Source organism: Sipha flava, unplaced genomic scaffold (assembly GCF_003268045.1).
Source record: "Sipha flava isolate LNK unplaced genomic scaffold, YSA_version1 35_pilon_pilon, whole genome shotgun sequence".
In the NCBI taxonomy this organism is placed as follows: domain Eukaryota; kingdom Metazoa; phylum Arthropoda; class Insecta; order Hemiptera; family Aphididae; genus Sipha; species Sipha flava.
The window spans coordinates 203,209-229,655 of record NW_020273057.1 but is presented as its reverse complement, the minus strand read 5'-3'; the positions used below and the strand labels follow the sequence as shown (position 1 = coordinate 229,655).

The window sequence follows — 26,447 nt, the reverse complement described above, 5'->3', positions numbered from 1 at the left end:
ATGCAACAATCATTGTTTTTACACGTCGGCAAAACAAATAGCTACATTTGTTAAATGTGCTAATAACAATTCTATTACGTAAGATAGAAGAGTAAATAATAGTATAGTAGGTTAGAGTGAGAAACGATACTTGTAATGGCAATCGCTGATAATGGCAAAATCATTTTAAAGACATGCATCCACCCCGGTACAAAAATTATTTATTATTTTTATAGCACATTTATGCATTTAAATCAATGTTAAATAGCAATTACCAACAAAACTAAAACGACAATATTGAAAAACATTTGTTCAACCGATTGATCGTTGAATACATATAAATCAAGGAAATATATGAGTACCTCATGCCAACGAAAAAGAAAAGTTATTAGTTTATTTCTATGTATTATTAAATAGTAAAAATAAATGAGCAACGTTATGAGAAATAACAAACGCTCGATCAATATGCAGTTATGACGTTGTACGTTCAATCAATACAATGTAGTCAATTTTGTGTTTATACCGTACCCATATGTATCAAGAGCTCTGTTGCAAATATTACGATTTAATCACAATAACATGACTGGATATTTTATAGAAACCGTAGCAAACTGTTTTACTGAAATTAATCGTAGCATTGACAATAAGCATTTTTAATTTTTCTTCTTCTTATAGTGTACTTGAGCAGTGAACTGTAATTCCTTTATTTTGTGTCTATGATAACATGTAATTCTGGAGAAAGAGCTGTGCCAATATTTTTAATTAAAAACCAAGTGATAAGTATGAAATTCGGTGTTACGTATTTGTCGTATGTATACAGTGAAAAAAATAATTTTAAAACACGAAACAATCGAGGTGCTTAAAAAAAATTAAAAATGTGTAAGTTTACAGAGTCGAACTTATCTGATGGTTAAAAATAAATAATTTCACATACAAACAATGACTTTGTTTAACAGCGTAACTGAATACTACTAAAAACAGTGCTTTGAATGCGGAAAGTTTTCCCTTATATTTCAGGTGTGTTCCACATTTTACACGAATTTGAATGATTAAAAAAATGTAATTTTACACGCCTCAATAAGGAGGTTTAGATATGTGGATTAAACCAATAAATAACGAACTTCATTATTACTAATACAAAATGTATACACTTTAGTTTTAACTAAACACACAGTGAATAACAATAGTTGTTTAGATAATTTTACTTGTTTTAGGTACCTTAGGTAGCTTACGCTGTCCGCATTAAAATAAACTATTTGGTTTAAAAATTATCAAATATATATTACTAATAATGGAATATTTCCAAAATTTTTCGCCTTATAATCATTGAGAAAAATAAAATAAAATTTATTTAAAGCATGTTGGATCATAGTATATTCTGAGTATTCGGTCTGAAAATGTTGAGTTGTAGTATAAGTATACCAGTTGATATATATAAAATGTAACTATTCCTATAGATTGGATGTTACCATTAATAAAATCAGAAAATATACAAAATCAGATCAATAAGATAACTAAAAATGTCTGAAAAGTTAAAATAAGTCATCAAATAAATAATAAAACTATAGAAGTTCGAGAAGACTGGACGTATTATTAAGAGAATATAAACATTATTTTTAAGTACTAATTAGAGTATATTGTTACACATTAAATGATTAAATTTTAAACTGATCATAAAACTCTTTAAATCATAATAGCTTTATTTAATAGTAAATGATAATGATTAAAAATAATAAATATTAGATTCACAAATTATAAAATAATGAAAATTAAATTTGACAATGAAAATTTAAACACATTTCGCTCTATTTCATAACGACTTACGACTCGTTTGTAAAATGTGCATAATAAAAACAAATTATTAACGTTGTGTATGTAAAATTAAATTACTAAAAATGAGCATAATAAAATTATTAAAAATAAAAATAAACAGTTACTTTCAAACTTTAAGATTTGAGAAAATTTTATTAATTTAATTGAACTAATGGTGTTGTATTTTTTATTTACAGAAAACAATTTTGAAAAAAACAGAAATACTACAAAACGTTTACAAATCCCTACAAATAAAATAATAATAAGCCACTATTACTCTGGTCTAAAGTTAAGTAAACAGTGTAAAAATCACTATCCACTTACTGGATATTTTGTAACACCAGTTGTATGAGCTTAAAAGAGGTTAAAAAATCCAAAATTTTGATTTAAAAAAAAAGTATGCAATATTTTACTTTATATTTTTTGACACAAAATCTTGTATAATATTGATAATAATAATGAGAAAACCCCAAGAAGTTGTAAAATGCTTAGACCGTGTTTCATACATATTAATTTTAACAATTCTTAATATTTAAATCAATCATTGTGTTATAAAATATGATTTGTTGGTACTATACATTAAATTGAAAATCCTAAGTTAAACTTTATGGGTCTATAAAAATTATATGAAACCTGAGCAATTTTTAATTTTAGTAATGGTGCTCATAAATATTTTTACTTAAATGTTATTTATAGTTATATATGTCGCTTTACACTATCATGTAAACTGTTGGTTCGTGTACCTATTTTATTTTGAACACATCACATTTGTCGATTTGTGATTTATTCATATAAAACGTACTACCTACTTAATTTAATATCATTATTTTTTCAGATTCAACAAACAAGTTTTATTCGTTATTTTTAACGTTTCACCATAATATATTGAGAAAGAATAACGTTCAATTCTAAAAGAAGAAGGATGTATCAATTTTATATGTCTAGACTAAATTGACAGTGGAGCCATAAAAAGTAAGTTTTTTTAACCTCTTATTTATTACGATTGACGTTGAATGCATATGAAGTTTTTTCATTTTTCATGTTAAGTGTGAACAACTTTACATTATTTCGTTTTATCTTTTTATCAAAATATAATTTATTATTGAGAACATTTTGTTAAGTTAAATGCATATAAGCTGATTTTACATTTCATTTAAACGACTCTACATTAAATTGATTGAAAAAGATAAGAATCTATTTGAAAAATGAATTATATATTAAAATATTCTCTATTGAGATTTAGTCCCTTTGGTATTTTTCAAAATAATTTAACACACACAAGTACATATTTTTCTTTTGAAATTAGTGAAATGTAACTATTTATTTATTTATTTTTTTATTAGTTTATAAAATGAACGTATTAAAACGCTAAAATTGTAATTTGAGTATAAATAGATACAAAAATAAATCATGAAAGTAAGTATAATGTATTTCAAATTAAAAATATAAAATTAAAATTATTAAAAATACAAAATTTATACAGATAAAAATATACATCCTTGTGGTAAATATTGTAAAGTGTAAACACTACAAAAAAAAATTATCTATTGATATATTACAATAATTATATGAATACATTTATTTATTTTAAACTACTACAAAAATTAAAATTTACTGTGCTCATAAAAAATTCTATTTGCAGATTCAAATACCATTTTACTCATTCTTAAGATAAATAAATTGTTAAATTTATTTTATATACTGTCACCATAATATTATTAAATAGTAACATAAAACATGGTTTTATTATAAAAAAAAAAAAACATGAAAACCGTAACCGTAGTACGTGCAATATTTTGAAAAAGATTAAACAATTTTAATATTTGAATATTAAATAGGACATTAAAATATTACCAGACTAATTAAAAACATTCAGTAAAATTCTTGTATTATTTTTATTTGCTTATTTACAGTACATATAATCTTGATACCAAGAAGTTAAATAAACACTTAATACACATTTTTTTTTAAATTACTCGAATTTATATTTGCTCCCTTGGGTTTCGAGCAATCGAGATTCTACAGACATACCTACGCATAAAAGTGCATATGTTTATTTTATTAAACTAATCGAATTTATTCCTTTATTTATTATTTTATTGTTTTTTGATAATTAATTCTGGAATGAAGTGTTTTGAAAATGTTGATGACTATTATAAATTAAAAAAATGATTAATACATTCATATATTATTGAAATAAAATTAATATAAATGTTTGTTCTCGTTAAAATCTACTTCACTACATCCAAAACAAAAGTACGAGTAGGTTACGTACATACGTACATAGGCATGACAGCTCAATAAAACGATGGCGATTAATCTTGTCAACTTGGAAATTAACATAATATTAACATACTAGTGGACATTTATGAACGTATATTAAATCATACATATTAATATACTTGCTTCATAATAAAATGTAAAAATGAAATAATAATTTTTGATTAAATTAATTATTTTAAATTAACATTTTAAAGTTAATAAAAATAGTAAAAAAATTGACGATATGCAATTAAATTGCATATAATATAATAAATATGTACAAAATGTATTATTTTACAAATATAATGAGTAAGCTAATAATCTGGACAATTTTTAATTATTTCAATACGTTTTGAATTTTAAAATAATTTATATGGAATTTCTAAAGCACTGAATTAAGTATAATTTTAAATTTAATTTCTTATACAATAATCTTTAGTACAGTTTTAATTTCAATTCAAATACTCGTAATAGTCCTGAAACCAATGAGCTTATAATTTATTTATTTTACAACGTACTAAACAAGTAGTTCACAAATATCAGATACCAATTTAAATAATTTGTATGATTGAATGATTTTTGCCATATCTTTGTTTCTCCTTCGTGGTCATCCGTATTTGAAACATTATCAAGATAATTTTGTATTGGAAAAGGGATATTTTTTTTTACGATTTTTCAACTATAGTATTTATAAAACATAAAATAGTTTTTAATAAAGTATTGTTTTTATTGACAAAATGCTCTCCGCATGTATTTCGAGATTAACATAATGTGCGTTGAACCACATGATTTAACGATCAGTCATCCCGTATAACCAATCTATTTAGAAACATGTACAATACGGAATTTTTTAACCGTTTTAAGTTTTTACTTTTATATTAAAAATGCATTAATCGATAGCTAAAAATGTATTAATAATATTTCGATCGATTTACAACTATCGCTCATCTGGTCTTTTATTTCAATAATTGTTATATTTTATCAAAAAAAAAATAAAAATACGATCACGTATTCAATACTAATTATTTTTTTTTTTTTATGTTATATATGACAAAGCCAAAAAAATTAATATCAGAAAATTCAAATTTTAAATATGCGTGTGTTGCATACCTATACAGCAACAGATGGCTGTAATAGTATTATGTGAGGGTTACATACAGGATCAACCCATAAGTACATAAAACGAGAAACGTATACGTGTAGAATGCACTGGTACGGTCGGTCGATAAACCTCAACGATGAACTCAAGTTTTGTATTTATTTTTCTTCATTTTCAAAATTACTAAACGGGTGCAACCGATCCTATAAGTATAATAGCTATAAGTTGAAATAGTCCAACACCACCTCATTTCAAGGCAAATTGACATTGAAAAAAGAGATATATAGAAAGAGAAAGATAAAAATGCGAGGTATTATTATTTCCATTATAAACAATAATATCATGTAGGAATACGAGTCTAACAAGAAAAAATAAATTTATTATTTAAATGCAACGCATATGAAAACATCAAATGAGTTTTGATTAAAAATAAACTCTTAGCTATGGACATCATATTAAACATAGTTGAATATAACATAGTCGAAAAAACTTTTTAATCATAAAATATAAATATAAATATTTAAAAAAAAGTTTTTGTGCAATTAGAATTTTTTTGTGATTATATCTGACACAAGGGTCGTAATTTGTTTTTAATCATTCCTTTGAACAAGAATAACTGAATGCAGACGCTAAGAATGCTTTAGAATAAAATATAAAACTATACATATATTTTAGAAGCCAAATAATAATTTACATGTTTATTTTAAAGTCATAACAGATACCTATATGTATACACTCAAATAATAATAGTTAATGTTTCTGCGCAGATATGCCATTAAAATATATTTGTATAATGATATAGTAATTAATAATTACGAGTATAATAATCATGTATCACAAGCAAAACAATAGTCCAACATTTTGTATATTCCTTTTATATTATAAACATTTAAAATGTTCAGATATTAAAAAAAATGAAAAGTCTATATACAGAATGTCTCAGAAGTCCCATATCACTTTTAATATCTCCACGAGAAATCAATATATTTAAACGCAGTTTTTTTTTACAATACAAGTATGGAAATTCTGATTGAATGGAATAAAATCCAATTTTTTTTAAAAAAATTTAAAAAAAAAAATGTTTATGCATTTAAGAATTTTGAATTTTTAAGATAACGATAAGTATTGTAAAAAAAAAAAACCGTGTTTAAATATATTGATTTCCGTAGAGATATTAAGGGCGATACGGGACTTATGTGACATACTGTATATATATTGATAAATTTATTACTTTATATCCGTATACAAATAAATTAGTGGTCTATAAAATATAAATTTTTTTTAAAAATATTGAGATTGAGTTCCGGAAAAAATTAAAATTACTCAATTTTTTACTCAATTAATTACTTCTGATAGTTAAAAGCCCATTAATCAGACAAGATTTGATTTTAGAGATCATAATCTCTATAAAACAATTATTAGTTATTATAGGTGTGCACTGTATTCAATTTAAATATGATATAATCAATATATAATTTATAATAAATAGATGTAAAAATTAAAAAAATGACTTTTTTTTGAGTACAAAACTATTAAAAATAACTAATGAAACAAAGAAAAATATTAATGAAATAGAAAAAAGGAAATAAAACATTATTGAAAAGTATTAACAACTTCGAGAATGTGGTACTCGCGGAAAGATAATATATGACAGATAATTAATTTAAAACGAATAAAACTTTTTGGACGATAGAGAATCGGAAAACGGGCAAGTTCAGTCTGTCAGCTGGAGTTGTGTTCAAAGATACATATGATGAATGTTTTGGCATGTGTTGATATGACATTCCTATATGGCATTTGACTTGACAGCCTAACAGCTTTGGATTTATATTTAAACTTTGATAAGAATTTTTTTTCTACATGCCCTACAAACCTTTGAAATGTATGCTAACTTTCCTCCCAAAGAACACATTTGTCGACCACGTGAGTGGCTTTTAAGTAGATGAAAATGTTTTTTGACAACATATCAATTGCTATATATTTGACTTTATAACACGTAATTTATAGTAGATTTTTTTTTTTAAGAAATCAATTGAAAATTTAGATATAGTAGAATAACATATTTTGTATTATTTTTATAGGTAGAAGGGAGGTATACTTCTAATTCAAATTAATAACTATGATGATGATTATACTCATAATTTAGGTAAATACATCAGAAACATGCTATCGATACAATATTAAAATAATACAGATAACCGTTAAAAATAGAATACATTTCTAAATATCTAGTAGAGAACATGTCTAACAAATTTCGAAAAATAGTATGATGTTTAAAAATCGTATTAATTCATTAATTTCATCATAATGAAGTTTACTAATACGAAAGTGCAATACGGCTCTTAAAAATCTGAATGAAAATCATGTAAGTCGGGATTGATTTAAAACAAAAAGAACAAAAACAAATTTAAGTTAATATAAAACTGGTCGTCTTGTAAAATGAAGTAAAATTAATTTGACGATACAAAAAACCAAATCGTACATCAACATTATAGTACTGTATACAAATTAATCAGTTAAACTTTACTAACCTAACACAATATTACAAACAACTTTATAACACACATTGAAAATATACAGGAGGTCAGGGGAATTATGGTTTCATTGTTCGGAATTGAAAAATTGTTGTCCTTTAGACAAATTATGTAAGATTAAAACAGATTTAATATTATTGTTATTAATAATATTACGTCAAATAATAATACAAAATCAATGTATTACATTTTCAAAAAAAAAAAAATTATCAATATAATTTAGCTTATAGGACGTAATTTCCTATGGATTTGAATAAACACATAACATGTTAGATAATATTTCGATATCACTTGGGCAGATGAACCCTTAATTATTTATCGAATAATAACAAATTTGATCATGGACTCAAAGGATTTCTAGAAACGAACTATACAATTAAATTTTTAGAATGATTTAAATTTTTTACAAGAAAATAAGAAAAAATATAAACATTAAAAATTAAACATAACATTAATAATATATTTATAGAAAAATGGGAAATCAGTTAGATATTTCAATCAACAAAATTATCATAGAATTTTGAAAGTGTTATATCTCTTAAACACACTCTTCAAAACCAAATTATTGTTTTAAAATTATTATTTTCAAAAATAAATATCACTTCTTGTCAGAATAAGTGCAAACAAAATATTTGAAATTATTAATTACCAACATAAAATCGAATGAGTGATTAAAAATCTAGCTTAATATTTAAAAAAAAAAAGGTCACATAAAATCATTTAAGCTTACCAAATGAAATTTTTCTTAAGGTACAGTTTTTCTTTGCCGATTAAATTCAAAAGATAATTTCTAAAATGATACAATTTTATTATTTTGCAATGATCACATAAAAATATATTCTCAGAAAGCTAAAAAGCATATTTGCAAAAATAAAAAGCAAAATTTCATTTTTCTGTTGCTAACTCGTACATTTTAATATAAATCGTTCGATTCGTCTTAATAAAACAACAATTTTTAAGTAATTTAATAATTTTTTTTTTATTAATTTAAATTGATAAAATACACCCATAGATTATAAATAATTTATTTATTTGTATAAACATATTTTAATCGATATATTATTAACTATTTATGACTTTATTAATTTTCGTCTGATATAAATTGATTCTCAGAGAAAATAGTTAAATGAAAAAATATTTTATCCATTTAATTTCAACATTTATTTCTTGAATAAAATAATAATACACAAATTCTCTTGGTAAGACTACAGTACGTACACTTTTTGTAATATTTATATGCACAATAATATTATATTATAGTGTAATACACAAGCGCTCAAAATACGAGTACAACGCATATATGTATAATTGCATACATTTTTAACTATAAAAGCGAAGGATAACATAAGATGAATAAAACAAAAACTAATTTTATTAAAACCTTAGAAGTTAACATTTATTTCATATTGTTTTACTCTTAATAACATTTAGTTTTCTGTAAAACTTAATTTTATGAGTTTCATCATAAAAAAAAAAAAAGTTTTTTCTGGAATGAGTTTTTATGGCCATGTGGATTGTTTGGAGGTAGGTACAATACATTTCGCAGATAATATAATTATATAGTTATGTTATTCATTTTAACACATTTAATGTTCGATGACCCAAATGTGGTTCATGGTTTATTTATGGATTAGTCCCTATTGGAAATTGATAAACACAATACATTAGTCCACTTCAATTAAAATATTTTAAATTATTTTTGGAGTACCAGAGTAAGCTACATCTATATCTACATCAATAATAATTATAATATAAATATAAGGGTAAAGAAAAATATTAGAAAGGTCACTTGCATCTGAAAACAATTTCAATAGTTTAAATTTGTATGTATGTACATTTTACTACGATTTAAGTTCATTATAACAATTACTAACCTATGGTATATATCATTAGAAATCTTATCATCTCACCAGCCCTGTATTATTATGAAATTTATAACATATAGTTTAATTAAATAAATATACTGGGAAATAAATGTTTGAAATGAACCACATGTGGATCATGGACTACTAAAATATGTTTAACGTGACCCGTATATAGGTCATAGGACTGATAACTTTTGATTTAATTTAACATAAGAACAGTGAACATGTTAATAAAATATTTTGTATTAATTAAAATCCAAATAAAGCACTCTGTTATTCTAAACACTGAAAAATATTTTCGCAAATATAGTTGAGTTAAGTATATATTAGGTATAGTTAAGGGAAAAGAAAGCAATAAAACACAAATATAATGCAATATGGGGAAAATAATAAATTATGCAAACATTTTGTACTTTAAATGGGTCTGATATAATGCAAAGTAATAATAAATGACAATATTTAAAGGAATAATTAATTAGGAATTAGGAATTGGAATAAATATTTAACAAAATAAAAAAATATGATGAAAGGTTATTAGATATTATTGAATTTACCAATTTAGCATAATAATATTGTTTTATTGTATGCCTTTCCGGTTTATTTCCTAAATAAGTTTTTACACGTGATATTATTGATACTTCAGTTTTTTCCCAATAAATGGAACCTGAAGAAATATTTTTGTGAAATCATTCAAAATACGCATAGCTTCGATTTTATCTAAAATAAGTCCTAAATGTCGATTGAAGAAACATTTTAACGCTTATCAATCATATTGTGCACTTATTACCTAACAAATATATATTAGATTCAATAAAACGAGATACTTAGCTACTTCTAATTTGTTATTTTTAATATTTTATTCTACGGGAGCTGGTATTTTTACAAATTAACATGTTTTATTTGGTTAGAACGACAAAACCCCACCTTAATATTCTCATAGTATACAACAGTATGTTACAAACAATTAATAAAAATATATTTAATATCATTGACATGTACTCCATGTAGGGCCACAGAAACTATTCAAAACACTTTAACATTGACAAAAAGAAACATTAATAACATTATTAAGCCATAGAGAGGAAACGTGAATACAAGCTACTCGAAAAATCCATTAGTTATTTTTTATAAGAATTGTAATAAAAATAATATTAATACAAATTATTTATGTCAATGTTAATAATTAATAAACATTTATTTTTATGTGCATATTTGTACGTCCACAATATTAATAATAATAATAATTATAATGTGCAAAATTACAAAAAATTCAATAATTATTTCACACCCACTCAAAATTCATACTTTTAGGTCAAATGCTAGTCTTGTTGGTATTTTTTAACTAACCAAATAATGCAATTAAGACGCATGCAATTTGAATACAGATAAAATAACAACACTGAGTACACGAACGACAAATCGAAACGTGATAGAATATAAATGCCGACAAATACAGATATTTTTTCAGTATATTATGTTATTACATTTCTAGACGGTTTGGTTGACCTGTTATGTCTAACTTGAGCTACAAAGGAAAATCAATAAAATTAACCATTCATTAATTCGCAGAGTAGAACGCAACGTGGAATGTTATTATTGTTATTATTATTATTATTATTATTATTATTATTATGTCGTGTCGCAGTTCGTAAACACACGGTTAGGTACCTTCACAGCATGTATACATAATATTTATGCGTTTATTAATTTCAAAAGAATTAAATGATATAAGAAAAACTGTACTACGACAGTAATATTATGATGATTATAAGGCTTCCAGTGGTTAGCTGCAGTTAACCGCTTTGTGCGTAATGCATACTTTTTAACAAATTTATCAGTTAATGTTACTCTGAGCAAAAAACCACTAAATCAGTACTGTGCGGGGTACACGTTTATGATGTAGCTAATACAAATTCGAAGCAATCATTTTAAAATGGGACTCTAAAACGAATAGTGGTTTAAAGTTATTGACAAAACTCTTTAATCGATTACTGGCAGCAAAGTGTCACGATAAAAAAATTAGCGTAATATAACCATGTTCACCGTTTCACTGTTATAATTTATAATATACCAAGGTCACGGCAGTTTACTAGTATATACGGTCAATTTATACAATTTAAGTGATCCTAAATTTAATCTACTGGCCAAATCTGAATAACTATAGAACTTTATTACAGGCAACATTAATTTTATTTGACCTAGTTTTTATGCGTGATTTTTTTTTCTTTTTTCTTTCATATAATTAACGCGGGCGTATAAAGTAACACGGTCGTGTGTTTTTAATTTTCCGAAAACTCATAGATTTATAAATTGTTAATAGATTTGTTTTCTTTTTAGCTATGGGTGAAGATGTGCAAGGGAAAAATGCTTATGGAGATGATGGGGAAAAATCACTATATGTTCTCGATTTCTATTTGTTTATTGTGTTCTTTAAAATTCATCCAAGTTTTGCCCTTCAACTATAAACATTCAGATTAAACATTATTCTTTACTTCCATTCGATTGTCGACTACCATGGTACAAGTAATATATTTTACATACATTTACAAATACGAAAACAACACACTAATGGCCCAGAACGTCTTATTTTTCCTCCGGAAATTGAAACTGTTTTATACGATTATTATTTTTTTCCCCCTGTAAATTCAGCATACAATATTAATATATTATAATAATGACTTTTTTTTTGTCAATCCCTAAGTGGTACGAAAGGTCACTGGGCATTTCGAAACTTTTCAAACGAAAATAATAATATGCGCATGCATATAATAAAGTACCAATGAAACTCAATTTTTATTTTATAGCACACGTACAAATGCAAAAACACGTACATTAAAAATTATTTTGTTGATAAATAATATTCTAATCCTTTAGAATAATATTATAATTATTATTTATTTATTAATACTCTAACAACAAATATTAAAAAATGGATATTTGAAAGAGAAAAATTACTTTTATATTAAAAAAATCTAGAGAAGAAACATAAAATTATTATATCATATTATTATCTTATAATTATTCAGATGATAATGACGATAGCAATGAGGATGAGGATACAAAATAAAAACTAAAAATATTAAAACATATGTAATAAAAAAACTAAAAGAGCTTAAAGTACTATATCTTACATAGGTATTATTTTTTAATTAAACAATTTACACAAAAGAATAAACTTACTGAACTCTTGAAAAATTAAATATATTCCATGTGCTTTACTGTTAAGCAATTTTAATTATATTTTATATATATATATTATATTTTAATAAATTTAATAGTATCATGCATAAATAATGATATTTAACCCATTGAACATTTCAGGGCAAAGGAGAATGATTACTAAATTTATTATAAACAATTTTTTAGACTAAATTGAAACAAAGTCTTATTAATTTTATTTAAAATGTTTTTTCTTTTAGTTTATCAAAGTTCACACAAATAAAACTTCAATTTATTTTTTCCCAATATAATGATTTCAAACGTCATATTTCAATTTCGAAATTCAAATTTATTTTTTATTTTTGTACCTATTTATATACAGTGTATACTAAACGTGGTTGTATATAATTCAAGGCAACTCGGTTGACCATAAAATTGAATATTTTTTTTTTTTATAATCTTATATAAAACCTATCTATTTTCATATATATACAAGCCTGACCATTAACGAGTTAATAAGTTAAAAGTTAAGTAAATTTAACTTAATAACTTAAATTATTTCATTACTGGTGAATTAACTTCTTTATTTAATTTAAATCATTTCCTTACAGATTAACTAAAAATTAACGTATTATTTTTTAATTTTTCCCAATTGAAATAATTTTGATTTTCAAGACCAGATAAATATTTTTGTAAAATACCACGTTCCATAAAAATCAAGTTATAAAAAGATAAAATTAAAATCGTGGAATTTAGAAAAATATAAAAATAAAAATGTTGAAGAATTTTTGGATTAGAATATAATATTTATCACGGTATTAACTAATAAACGGGGTTCCGCTGGTCTCGGAAAGAGTATTTCACCGTTTTAAGACTATTGAGTAAAAATAGCCATACCGCCCATGAATTACCTTACCATTTTCATGAAAAGTGGCCTTAATCTATATTACATAGATACGTACATATTATAATTGTTTATAGAATACAAATATTATTACAATTATTTCATAATCGATGATTATGATTAAATAAGATTTATATCATTAAGTATTATTAAGTAAGAGAAGAAATTCAATAGCTGATAAAAACTATTAGATAACTCGATTATTGAGATTCAATAGTTATTTAGATTAACTTGTTCATTGTATTATTTAATTTGTTTTTATTTTAATAAAGCTAATAATATAATATATTTATTTTAATATTTTGTATCTACTGTATACATTTATTGTCTGTATAATTTCATAATTACACTATGAATTGCATTATATTTAGTTTATATATTGTTATTGAACATTACAAATAATACTTTTTTAAATTATATTTATCATATGTGGTTTGCATGAAAAATGAATAAAAGAATAATCATACATAAATTACCGAAAATCTGAAATTTGAGTGCTTAAAAAAATCCCAATGAAGAAATGTATACTTTTCTACTGTAATTCGAGTTAAATAGAAAATATTCTAAAAATAAAATTTTTATGCATTTTCTTTGTTATTAATGTTAATTAAGATCTATTTTAAATTGTTATTAAATATTTATCACTTATATCAGCACTTAATCTAAATATTTTTTTTTTGTAATTAACTTATTCATTAAAGTTAACGATATTTTTTAACTTAATTTTTAATTTAATTGGTGTGATTCTCATGTGCACTAACTCAATTGTTAACTTAATTTAACATAAACTTAATTAACTTAAATAAGTTAAAAAATATCTTTAACTTGCTCAGCTTTGTATATATATATATATATATATATATATATATATATATAGATAAAGTGAAAATATATATTTAAATCACACAAACTTAAAATCATTTACGATTCAATATTTATTATTATTCATTATTATGTTTACCATGGTACAAGACATTTAAGGAAAAATAAATATTTATTAAAGTATTTTTAAAATATCTAAAAACAAAAAAAAATTGTGTAATTATAAAACTAAATAAAAGCAATTTTCAAGAATAAGTCTGCGAATTTTACTTTAATCATACAATAATATTTACATGAATGTAAAAATAGTCAGCCCTACTAATTATAAAATGAAATGAATTTTTGATAATGTTAATTTTAAAGTTTCGCCGATATTCTAAGAGTGGAACGAAATTTTACAACAAAAAAACAACTTTCATTATGTATTGCTTTCAAAATATTTATGAAGATTATTTACTATAATAATTATTACTATTCATTAACTTGTTTTTATATTTATTGATTTTTTAATTGTTCCCATTATTAAAAATAATAATGAGCTAATTAAAAAAAAGTAAAATAAAGTATTATAGTACATTTACAACAAATAACATATTCATTTTAACTTTTTAGTAATGATAGTAAATGAAAAATGATAAATATTATCGTTTTTAAAGTATTTCCATATGAATGAATGCATAAGTTCTATAGATAGAATTGAATTAATTATTTTTAACCGAGAAAATCAAGACGATGTATTGATCCTTGATAGGTCAAATCTGTTCATTAAAAATATTACAGAAACCCAAAAGTTAACTGAATTTTCCAATAACTTATCCACTTTGGATACTAATTTAATACATTAATAATATTTTGATTGTACCATTTTTTAAATTTCTAATGAAACAAAGAATGTACTGGTCTTACCATAATATGTGTCTATTTGGTACTTTAAAAAGAATCAAATTACAAATTACATATTTTTTTCTTAAGAATTACCAAAAACTGACGGAAAGTTAAAAAAAAACTGTTGAGACTTAATATTTTTTAATGAATGGTTATATCTCAGAATTTGCTAAGGATGATATATGATTTATAAAAAAAATTTTTAGTCTAATTATAGATAATTAGAAATTACAATTTTTTTTTTCGAAAATGTCAGTAAAATAAATTTGGTTTGACAAAATTACTTTAAAATGTAATATAAAATGTTTCATACAAATTTCCTGCTGATAAATGATTAAAAACGGAGCCTAGATTCATAAAACTTTAAATTTTTATATTTTAGATTTGGTAATTAACTTCGAGATTTTTATAAGATTTTCTTTATAGCTAAGAAAATTATTTTGCTAAAAAATCGAGAAAATTGTTTTATAAGCCCAAGAAAATGTAATTTTCACAAAATCGAGTAATTCAACAAATTTCGATTACACAATATTAGTTATTTGGTTATTGTTCTATAAATACTAATCATAACGATTCGAAACAATTACTGAGCACTTTTATTAGTATTTTAAAAACATTTCAACATTTTCAAAATATTATCGTGATAATTTTTCTATTTATAGGCTTATGATATTTTAGATTTTTCCATATTATAATCACTAAATAGTTTGATAATGCAGCTGTATATAACAGCATTTTAAGACAATTTACTTATCTACTTAGATGCTTTTATTGTTTGTAAAAATTAGAATAATAAATGTTCAACCAACGATATTAAAAAATGTAATATTATTACTATATTAACGATCTTTAGAATTATAAACTGATCCACCCAACTTCTTTTACTTAGAATCATTTTTACGATAACTACAATCGATTGATTTCAATGTTGAAAGACCAATACAGCAATATCATTCACCCGTCTTTGTATCTCATCTAAACATAGTCTTAGCTGACATAGGAGTTTTGCCCTTTTTTACTATTTATTTTTCCACGGCAACTCAGACCATTGGATATTAGATTCTTTTTTTTATATTACTTCGGTAGTTATGTTTTGCTTGATATATGGGGTATTTCCGTTTGTGTGATACACGTTTAGTAAAAAGGAATTCAGCAGTTTCGTTTCTCTAGCTAACGGTCTTCATGTTAAGAAAGCTGGTAACCGAGTTAAAACCATAAACTATTCATTTAAACACAGTTTGCTTTAACCCATTCAACAACGACACTCTCTTTTATCGTATAATAATTATTTAAAAAAAATGTACTATATTATTTTGAATGTTGAGGGCATGATTATATATCCATGAAACCATTCAAAATACCTAATTAAATTTTCACTAATTATTTTTGTCTAATACAAATTACGATTAGTCTCTTAATATCCTTAAAAATATTTGAATATTTTAATAGTTATAACTAAAATACAAATTAAATTTAATCAATCTCTCATCATTAATTATAGTGAACGATATTAAAGGCAAGTTACCAACTTGTTAAATTATATTTCCTTTGAAGTATATTGAAGTTTATATACAAAGTAAGAATTCTTGAATTTGATTTATCTTACCTAAATTATTTTAACCTTGAAACGTGAGAATATGAATTAATGGGTTGTTCAAAATAAACCGTTGTAAAATTCTAAAATGTGTTTCCTAATATTTTATAAATTCTTTTAATTACTATAAATTTAGTTTTCAGAATAACTAGACTCATATAAAACTTTTAAATAATTAAATCTTCAAACAATAAAAATAATGAGTATTGTCTGTGTAATTAGTGTGCAGCTAATGAATATTAAGTGTAATATTCCATGCCATAGTTTAAATTTTCTTAGTAAATCTACGTTAATAGAATACAAGAAATTTTTATGTAAATGATTGAGTTTATTAAATCTATACTAAAAATTTATTGAACACTAAACTGAAAAAAATTATTTTAGGGTATTTGATAAAAACTAATACAGTAAAAAACATTTCATAATATAATTTTTAAAAAGAATAATTGTAAACACGCTACACATTAATGTTTTGAACAGTCTTATTTCCTAGAAGTGTTTTCTGAAATGAAGATTCTCATGTATTTTTAAGACTCAAAGTTTGTTTCATTCCTCTCAGTTTTTATGCGTTAAAAGTACAACATTATACATCATTGTTCGTTCAATTAACTATATAACTATATTATCAATTATTAGGTTTATAAAGTGTTAATATGATAAAAATTTACATTAATATGAATTTGTTATATATTGTTTAATATATTAAATAAATTTATATTTTTTACTGTAATAACCAAGCATTTTTCTAATTCGAGTATTTTAAACAATGCATTTTCAGAACTATGTTTGGTCGGAAACATTATTTATTTTCTCGAAATATATCACACTTTCTATAATAATTTTATGCACTATTAATTTAAGTGCATCTTATCTATTTATATTTGCATGATAGTATTAATTATATTTATTGTAAAATCTGTTCCAGAACGATTGAAAAAATTCTTTTTTTATCTATTTTTCATTTATCGAATAGCTTTTTTTCTTATTATATTTCAACTATAGTACAAGAATTTAAAACTTTAAAGAAAATTTAATTTCAATTTAAATATACTTAACATCATTTAAAGGATTTTTTTTTTAAATATAAACAAATTACTGCTATTTTCTTTAAAGTATTTATTCGTTTGTGGTCTATAATAAGATTTGTATTGATACCAACAATTCCTTTATAACCTTTCATATTATAGCAATCACTGTTTTTTACTAATATTACTGTAATTATGTTGTTCTTTATTTAACTAAGTTTAATTTAAAACTACGCAAGTTCTAGTATTTTTTATAATTTGAACTATATGAATCACTAAATGCAAGAAAGGCACATGTCCATAATTTTCATAAAATTACATTTTTACAGATTATTGTTTATATTCAACAATTACACCGTTTTGTGCAAACGAGATACATGTCCAGTTTACTGGTGTATTATAAAATGATCATGATATTTTGTGTTAAATACAAAAATGGCGTATGTCCTAGACATGTGACCTTTTTTTGTCTCTCCTGAAAAATTATAAAATGTGGACATGTGCTCTTCTTGCATTTAGTGATTCATATATTTAATCGAAAGGATTTTCTCATCGTCGATATCATATTAATTCATTCGTGAGAGCAAAGTTTCACGTTCGAAATAAATTGGATTCACTGAAATATGATGAAAAAAAAAGTTATTTGATTAATGAAAAATTGCTCAAATAGTATTTGGTTCATCCTACATTCAGTTAACTGCAATAAAATAATATTTTGGAAAATTAGTAAAATTAAAATTGTATAAGATACCTTGATAAATAATGTTGGGTACAATGCCTTTCCGCGTGTCGAATAAACTGTGAACAATTTCCAATGTTACGTCTTCGGATTGATCATCATAATCTCCTCCGTATTCGAATTGAGAACCTTTGGTGGTTTCGAATTCAAAATCAATGTCAGGCTGTGTGCCCTCGATCTGTCCTTTATGGTCGTGTCTGATTTTTCGCGTTCCGTGTTGCCGACTGCCCAAGCACAGGGCCACCAGCAAAATTATACCATAACATGTCAATACCGAAGTGATTGTCATAATATTTCGTATCGTGGCGTTATTTTTACAATTGATTATTCTTTTTTTTCGGTTTCATTTTTTATTCCGAAGTTTGTGCTCGTAACATGATTGATTATCTTCGTCGTCATCAGTGTCCATATTCTGCAGAATACACGTAAATTTAAATCAATAAACAATAACACTTTTGTAGTTTTATTATTAATCAAACGAATGGTATGTATATGTATGTGTAATTTAAACAAAAACAATATAAAAAAAAACAATTACAATTAAATACCATTGAAAAATGCTTTTTTTTTCAATTATCGATAAAAAATTGTTATTCCGTGAAAATTATTAAAATATTACCATATAAAATATCGGCTAACAGTTAGTATTCTAAAAAATTTTTCCACCCGTTACATATTGTTTTGAAAAATATTTTTAAATTGTTTAAAAGCAATTTCAATTCGACCGTATGTATAATAAAGGTTGATTTCTATACTTATTTTTAATATTACATAATGGGCGCATATTAATTTATTTCTATAAATATGAACCGTAAAATTTACTTTTATTATATATTTTATATTTAACATACATGCAGTAGTATTTTAAAAAATAAAAGTACTCATTTTAAATTTATAGTGAATTTTTTATCATTAAAATGTTAATTCAGTAGGAAAATATTTTTATACCATAAAATATATATATATAACTCTACGTTATATTACAAAAAATCTATTTTCACTCTATTTTCATTTACAATTTTACAAACATTAAATATTATGAAACAACTAAGTGTGAAGTAAATAGAAAATAATTAAATTTTGAGATTCTATAATAATATGATAACTATTATAATATCATTGTAATAATATATAACAATATATTATATCAACAATATGATACAAAAGGTATCGTACTAATCATTGACAATTTAATTTCTTACTATCAAATATAAAATATAGTATGTGTGAAGTTGATTTATTCATTATGGTTTACTCGTATGCATCAAAATTGCATATACAATGCGCCGTGTGATCAGTAATTGTCTGAGATGGTAGAATAGTAGTTGATGCGAGCCATTATAAAATAATATTTAACTATAATTACTGTTAATTTTTCTACTGCAAGTGTATTTTTCCGGTGATGAACATTACTTAGATTACGATTATTTGACGTGTATATGGCTAAAATAAAGATTAGATAACAAAAAAACAATAAAGAAAGTAAAATAAATCCGTAAATCGTTTTCCTGTCAACCATTTCGTGACAATGGAGTCATTATACTTGAAATAATTCCTTAAATTGTAATTTCAGATTTATAATTCATCAATAATAACATAGCGATTGGCAATTTTAAAATAAATATGAACAGTTAATATACATCCAAAGCGTATACGATTAGACTTTTATAAAGTTAAATTGCTCCTAAAAATTATTAATTTATAAATCTCTTTAACGTGAACAGCATTAATTGCATAGTTTCATTTAAAATTGTTATTCTTTTCTTTTGTTTCGAAAATCGCAAATTAATTAAAATCATAAACAAGTGGAAACCATGATTCTTTTAGAACTTTTTACAGAACCTTTACAATAATTAAATGTTTATATGTTTCGTAAAAACTTTAAAGTGATTTGAATGAATTATTGAAAAAAAATCATTCGTAAATTATCTTTAAAATATGACAAACATTTTATTTCAACTTAAAACAACACTTGATTTACGTGGAAAATTATAAATAAATATAACCGTTGACTTTTTCTGTGTATTAAGGATTATTTTTCAACATCATTATGTAATAATATATTTGTTTCCTCGAAAATTTCAGTGAATAGATGAGAACGTGTAGATAACGAGATGCGATGTAAAGGGTGTGGTAAGAATATAAACGTACCAAAAAATGAATATACTCAAAACTCCTTTGAACTTACATAATACGTCAGAAATAATACAGTGAAGAGAAACAACGTAATGGATGCATTATAATAAGAAAAATAATATTTCTAACGAATAGGTATAAACACGGATTATAAGGTAATCATGAACAGTTTTATATTCTATTTCTATTACGAATTAATACTCTTTTCATTCAGAAATGGACTGAACGCAATGATTATATTATTATTATATTTTTTTTTTTTTTAATATTTTTTTTTTTTTTTTACTTATACCAAAATATTGATAATCACTAATATAGATTTTTGAATGAATATATACGATTAAACTACCATTATAAATAGCATTTAATATGTTTTTGGTACAAACTATTTATATTTCCTGTTTAAAAGCAATTTATATCGTAGACCGTTCACATCAGTTGGTTTATCTTTTATTTAAAATTTTGTGGGTAAACTCAGATAAATGATATGCTATCATTTTTATTGTCGACAGTATTACAAAGAATGTATACATCTTGATTTATTGATAAAAAATTACTGTCCAAAAATGCGTTTTACTGATGAGTGATGAAAAATTTATATTGAATACTTTTAGCAATCATAATTTTAGTCAAGATGTAACGTATCTCTATACAAAAATGTCCTTACTGTAAAGTTGGGGATTTTTTTATTTTTATAAATAGCCTAGTAAGCTAGATTTATGACAAAATATTTTAAATAAAATATATAATAAATTATAACGAACAAAGTACTAATTATAATCATGTGAAAAAAAAATAAAATAAAAAAAAAACTTTACTCCTAACTAAGCCTACTAGTCTACTAGTCTAACTAGGAATACTAAGTTTTAAAAGTTTATATTCACTGTTTTACTTTTAGTTTTATTACGAATACTAATTTAAAGTTTATCATTAAATTTAAAACGTAGCTAATGCATTTTATTCATTATTATAACGAAGCAAATAATTTATAACCAGTATGAAAAAAAATGTATTATGTTCCTCCACTTATAATCCTCATTTATTTTTTCTAATTATATAGGTAGTTTATAAATAAATTGAAAAATCCAATATTTTTATAGATACAATATAGTAAACTACTCAAATACAATATGAAAGCAATTAACATAAATCTATTAAATAATATAAGCGTGTTCTAAAGCATACTATTTATATATTTATACATGGTTTACCCAAAACGCATCAATTCTCCGAAGCACTTCTACGTAATGTAAACCTAGGGACAGAACCTCAAAAGTGCAATAGAATTGAGACCAATCCATATCACAATTTTATGGGTAGCATTAAAAATTCGGATTTCTCTAGTCTTACTTAGTTTTCTTAGTATAAAAATATACTTTTGCTATTTTAATAGAAATACTTTATATATCGTGAAGCATAGAATACACCATTTAACTATTGATATGAAGTAAATAATTTTTTATTTTTAATAAAAAATAATAGTGGAAAAGAAAGAATAGTTGTTAAACTTATTCTAACCAAACATACATAATGAAAGTAATTTAGCGTTTATTAGGTCAATTAAAATGTATCTAAAAAAATATAGATCCATTTAAGTATAGATATAATTTAGTTTTAATTTATATTTTCAGAATTTCTAAACGCTAAAAGTGAGATTCTTTTTTCATAAAATTGTGTCAAAAATGTATATCAATATCACATTGGCATATTGTTTGAAATACTTTTACAAATCATAGTACGAGGTCTGGCTATTAAATAACGAGTCTGCCCGCCTAGAGGGTGCCCTAGACGGGCGGAGAAAAAAACGAGTAATGCGTTAGGTATCTAAATATCTTATCTATGCACGTACCAAAACATGTTTTCGTCACTATTATAGTATTTGTGCAGTAGCGGTTTGAAACGAACGTATTTTTTTCTCGTGCCGAAAATCATGAGTGACAAAAAACAAGAACAACGTATCAATCTCAAATTTCTCGTTAAATTGAAAAAAAACTCCGACTTAGTGCTATAAATTGTTACAAAAGACCTATGTGAACAATTCTCTATCTCGTGAACGTGTTTTTTAGTGGTGTTAGCGCTTCAGTGAAGGCCGAGAGGGCACTGAAGATGACCACCAACCAGGTCACCCTGTCACTTTCAGCTCCGGAAACAGTGACCAAAATCAACCAAATTGTACGTGAAGATCATCGAACGAGCATCCGGATGATTGCCGAGGCTGTAAACGCCGATAAAGAAACAGTTAAAAAAATTTTACACGAGGAATCACACTTGACCAAAGTCTGTGCAAAGTTGGTGCCAAAAAACCTAACTCCCGACCAAAAGCTCTTGCGTCATAAGGTCTGCTCAGATTTATTTGAAAGGTTAGAAGAAAATCCCGGACTGATGAAAAACATTATTACTTGCGATGAAAAGTAGATTTTTCAATACGATGTTGAAACAAAGCAGCAACCGATGCATTGGAAGACACCTGAATCACTCGTATATATTTTTTTTGAGTATCTCTCCCACACACATAATTTAATAATAAAATAATAAAAAATTAAAACTAAATTAAAATTTACTAAACGATTAATACTCATAAATTAATATATAAATAAATTAACATAATATATTTATAGAAATAAATAAATAAACATAAGTTTAGTCTGGAATATAAATATATTTGTAAAGTATGACTGGTTTCAGATTAAAAAATTTTCTTCAGGCATATCCAAAGTTAGAAAATTGGGACTGTATATGATAAAAAAAAATTGAATTGCTATATAATAATAAAATAACACTTCAGGCCATGCTTATTTATTTATTTCTATACATAATTGTGAGTAAAAATAATTTAGTTTACGAAATAACACAAAAAACAATTTAAATTCATAGGTCAAAATATAGGGGGAATATCATAAAAAAACTGATAGAATAATAGTTTGAATTTTTTAAAGAACGAAGGGGTATTTTTAATTTTTTATGAAGATAAACCTCGGTAGTGTAATTTTTTTTTTTATAGTCGATTCTGAATTAATAATAAATTGTCGTAAATTTAAAATGAAAATTGTTTTAATAGAACAATCTTTGAACAAATAATATGATGTTCCTTACACTTTACATCCAATTAAATTTCTTCCATATAAATTTATTTCGTATATTAACCTTATTTTCGAAACACCAAGAACTTTTGAATAGTTTAAGTACTTGTAAAATCAAAAATTATACTTTCCACGTTGGATTTACGAAATACTGCAAAAATAGCATAGCAAATAGGTGGATGTTTGTACATTGTCGGTGGTAACTCAGTCATCCAGAAACATATAATTTCTTAATATTTTTTATTATTTATTTTTTATTTTTTGGTCCCTCGTTCTATCTTTCAATGTTTACCATTACGATATCCACCCAGCTTACGGGTGCTGCTGTCACAAATAATGTGATAACAATATATACCTAATGCCCATGTGTACAAATATCGATTGCTATCAACGAAACAACCAAAGTCAACATCCGCCACGGAATATACAGTAATATATATATTGTACGGATGATGTCAGAAATTACTAATTTATGCTACCATATAATATACAATATCAGTGAAACGTATTGATTTTTATATTCCCTTATATTACATGTGTAAAAAATATGCGCACAATCCTGTGTCATAACTATTAGTTGAATTTATATAGTACAGACGACCGTTTCGGTACGCTGATCATCTACAGTCATCGAATGGCAGACGTTTGCAATGATTTGTGGTAAAAATATTTCAAATAAATAATATATATATATATACCTTGCCCAAAACTCAGTGTTATGTCGGAAGTAAGGTCGCAACGTATAAAAAAAATACGCCTGAAAGTTTTAAAAGCAGTAAAACAATAAAATAAATAACATGAAAATAATTATTTGATATTTTAAGATTTTATCTTTATACAACACAACATATAATAATATAAAATATGAAATACTATGTATATGAATGTATGTATCTAAATGTACAGATGTATATGTTTTAATTATCAAGTCTATAATAAATTAATAAAACAACTGTCAAAACATTGCGTAGATTTTAGAAAGAAAACAATATTTCACTTCGTTTCGCCAATGGTTGAAACTATATTGCATTACTAGCTGGTTCAAATCGAACTTATATAAAATAGGCCATTTACTATTCTCATGTGAAGAAAATATACATGTATAGTCGTTATTTTTTATCTATTCGTGAAAGTTAAATCGACATACATAAATAAAATCTCCTTTACGTAAAACGATTGACACATCCGATTCATCGTACACTATATAATATTATAGTCGTTGTACTATATACAAAGACGTATAACTAAAGCACTGATAGTTTTTTTTTTTCCAAAGTTTTGAATCGCATAATAAATCAATTCCATGTGTTTGTTGAACAAAAATGTCACAAAAAAAAATAAAAATATTTTGAAAACAAAACGTTATATTAATAAAAACAAAATACTTAGTTGATAAACAATGTGTGTCGAAAAGATAATTTCAATGAAATTAATTTCCTTGTTGACTATACGTACTTTTATTCCAGTAAAAGTTTTCGTTGAAATTATAAAATAGTTTCTTTTGAAAAAAAAAAAACATTTTTCTTCATTAATTAATTTATTCTTTATGATATTCCATATATAATATTTAAAATTAAAATGTAATTTTTATGTATTATTCCAAGTATAATAATCATAATTATTATATGTTTGATAACACTTTCTTTTAATTATTAATTAACCTAACCTTATGCTTCAAGTAGTCAACTCAAATTTAATTTATATTTTATTCTACCTATTTTCTTGAATTCTTTTAATACTTAATAGTTACTAAAATAACTTAAAACAGGTACGATTTAATTCATATTTAAAAATGATAAATTATTTAGGTAATTTATTGCCTCAGGTGTATTCATAGTGTGTACTCATGCTTAATGTATGTAACTACTTTTTTCCGAAGAAATTTATACAATATAAATAATCTAAGATCTGACTATCTGACGAAATCAAGGTTTTAAATAAAAAAGTACAAAATAAATTATTATTAATTCAAAATTGATAATTAGTGATAAAATAGTCACCTTTAAGTTATACTTTTTGGTCTCTTTATGTTTTATATAATTGTTATGGTACAATTTAAAAGCAACAATTGTATTGTGTGCATGAAATAATGTAGTTATTTTATCACACGCGTTGGTGGTATCCAATAATAGTCTTACTGCAACATTCTGATTTTATTATACTGGATAACGTTAATGATACGTAATATTGTCTTCTCGCTTTTTGTATACCTATATAAGAGTTATGATGGCCATTAGTTGAGGAAAGATAATACTAAACGTCTAGTAATTCGTCGTTAGTCACAAAAGTGATTACACCTAACTAAAAGTATCAAATTATCATTCCATTTCATTTGAAATCCCGGTATAAGTCCTATTTTTAAGTAAAACCTTTTATACTTAATAGTAATCGTTGACCTAAATTCATATAAGAACATGAGAATAAATTTATTAACGTAATTGAAAAAAAAATTGATCAAAATTAGCAATCCAGCATTCCTATTGATATTTTACAAATTATATTTTGAATAATGTTAAAACCATATTTTTTGTAAAATAAATAAATAAATAATA

General features: G+C 24.0%; 1 protein-coding gene across 5 annotated transcripts in view; it reads right to left on the bottom strand.

Annotated features, from left to right (window-relative positions):
* LOC112687566 overlaps window positions 1-26,447 on the bottom strand; it is a 109,419-nt gene that overhangs the window by 80,548 nt on the left and 2,424 nt on the right. For all 5 annotated transcript variants that reach the window (XM_025560316.1, XM_025560315.1, XM_025560317.1 and 2 more), the window contains exon 2: window positions 18,692-19,091. In XM_025560316.1, the coding sequence (XP_025416101.1) occupies window positions 18,692-18,968 (277 nt within the window). In that variant the 5' untranslated portion in view covers window positions 18,969-19,091. The remainder of the gene's footprint in view (window positions 1-18,691; window positions 19,092-26,447) is intronic.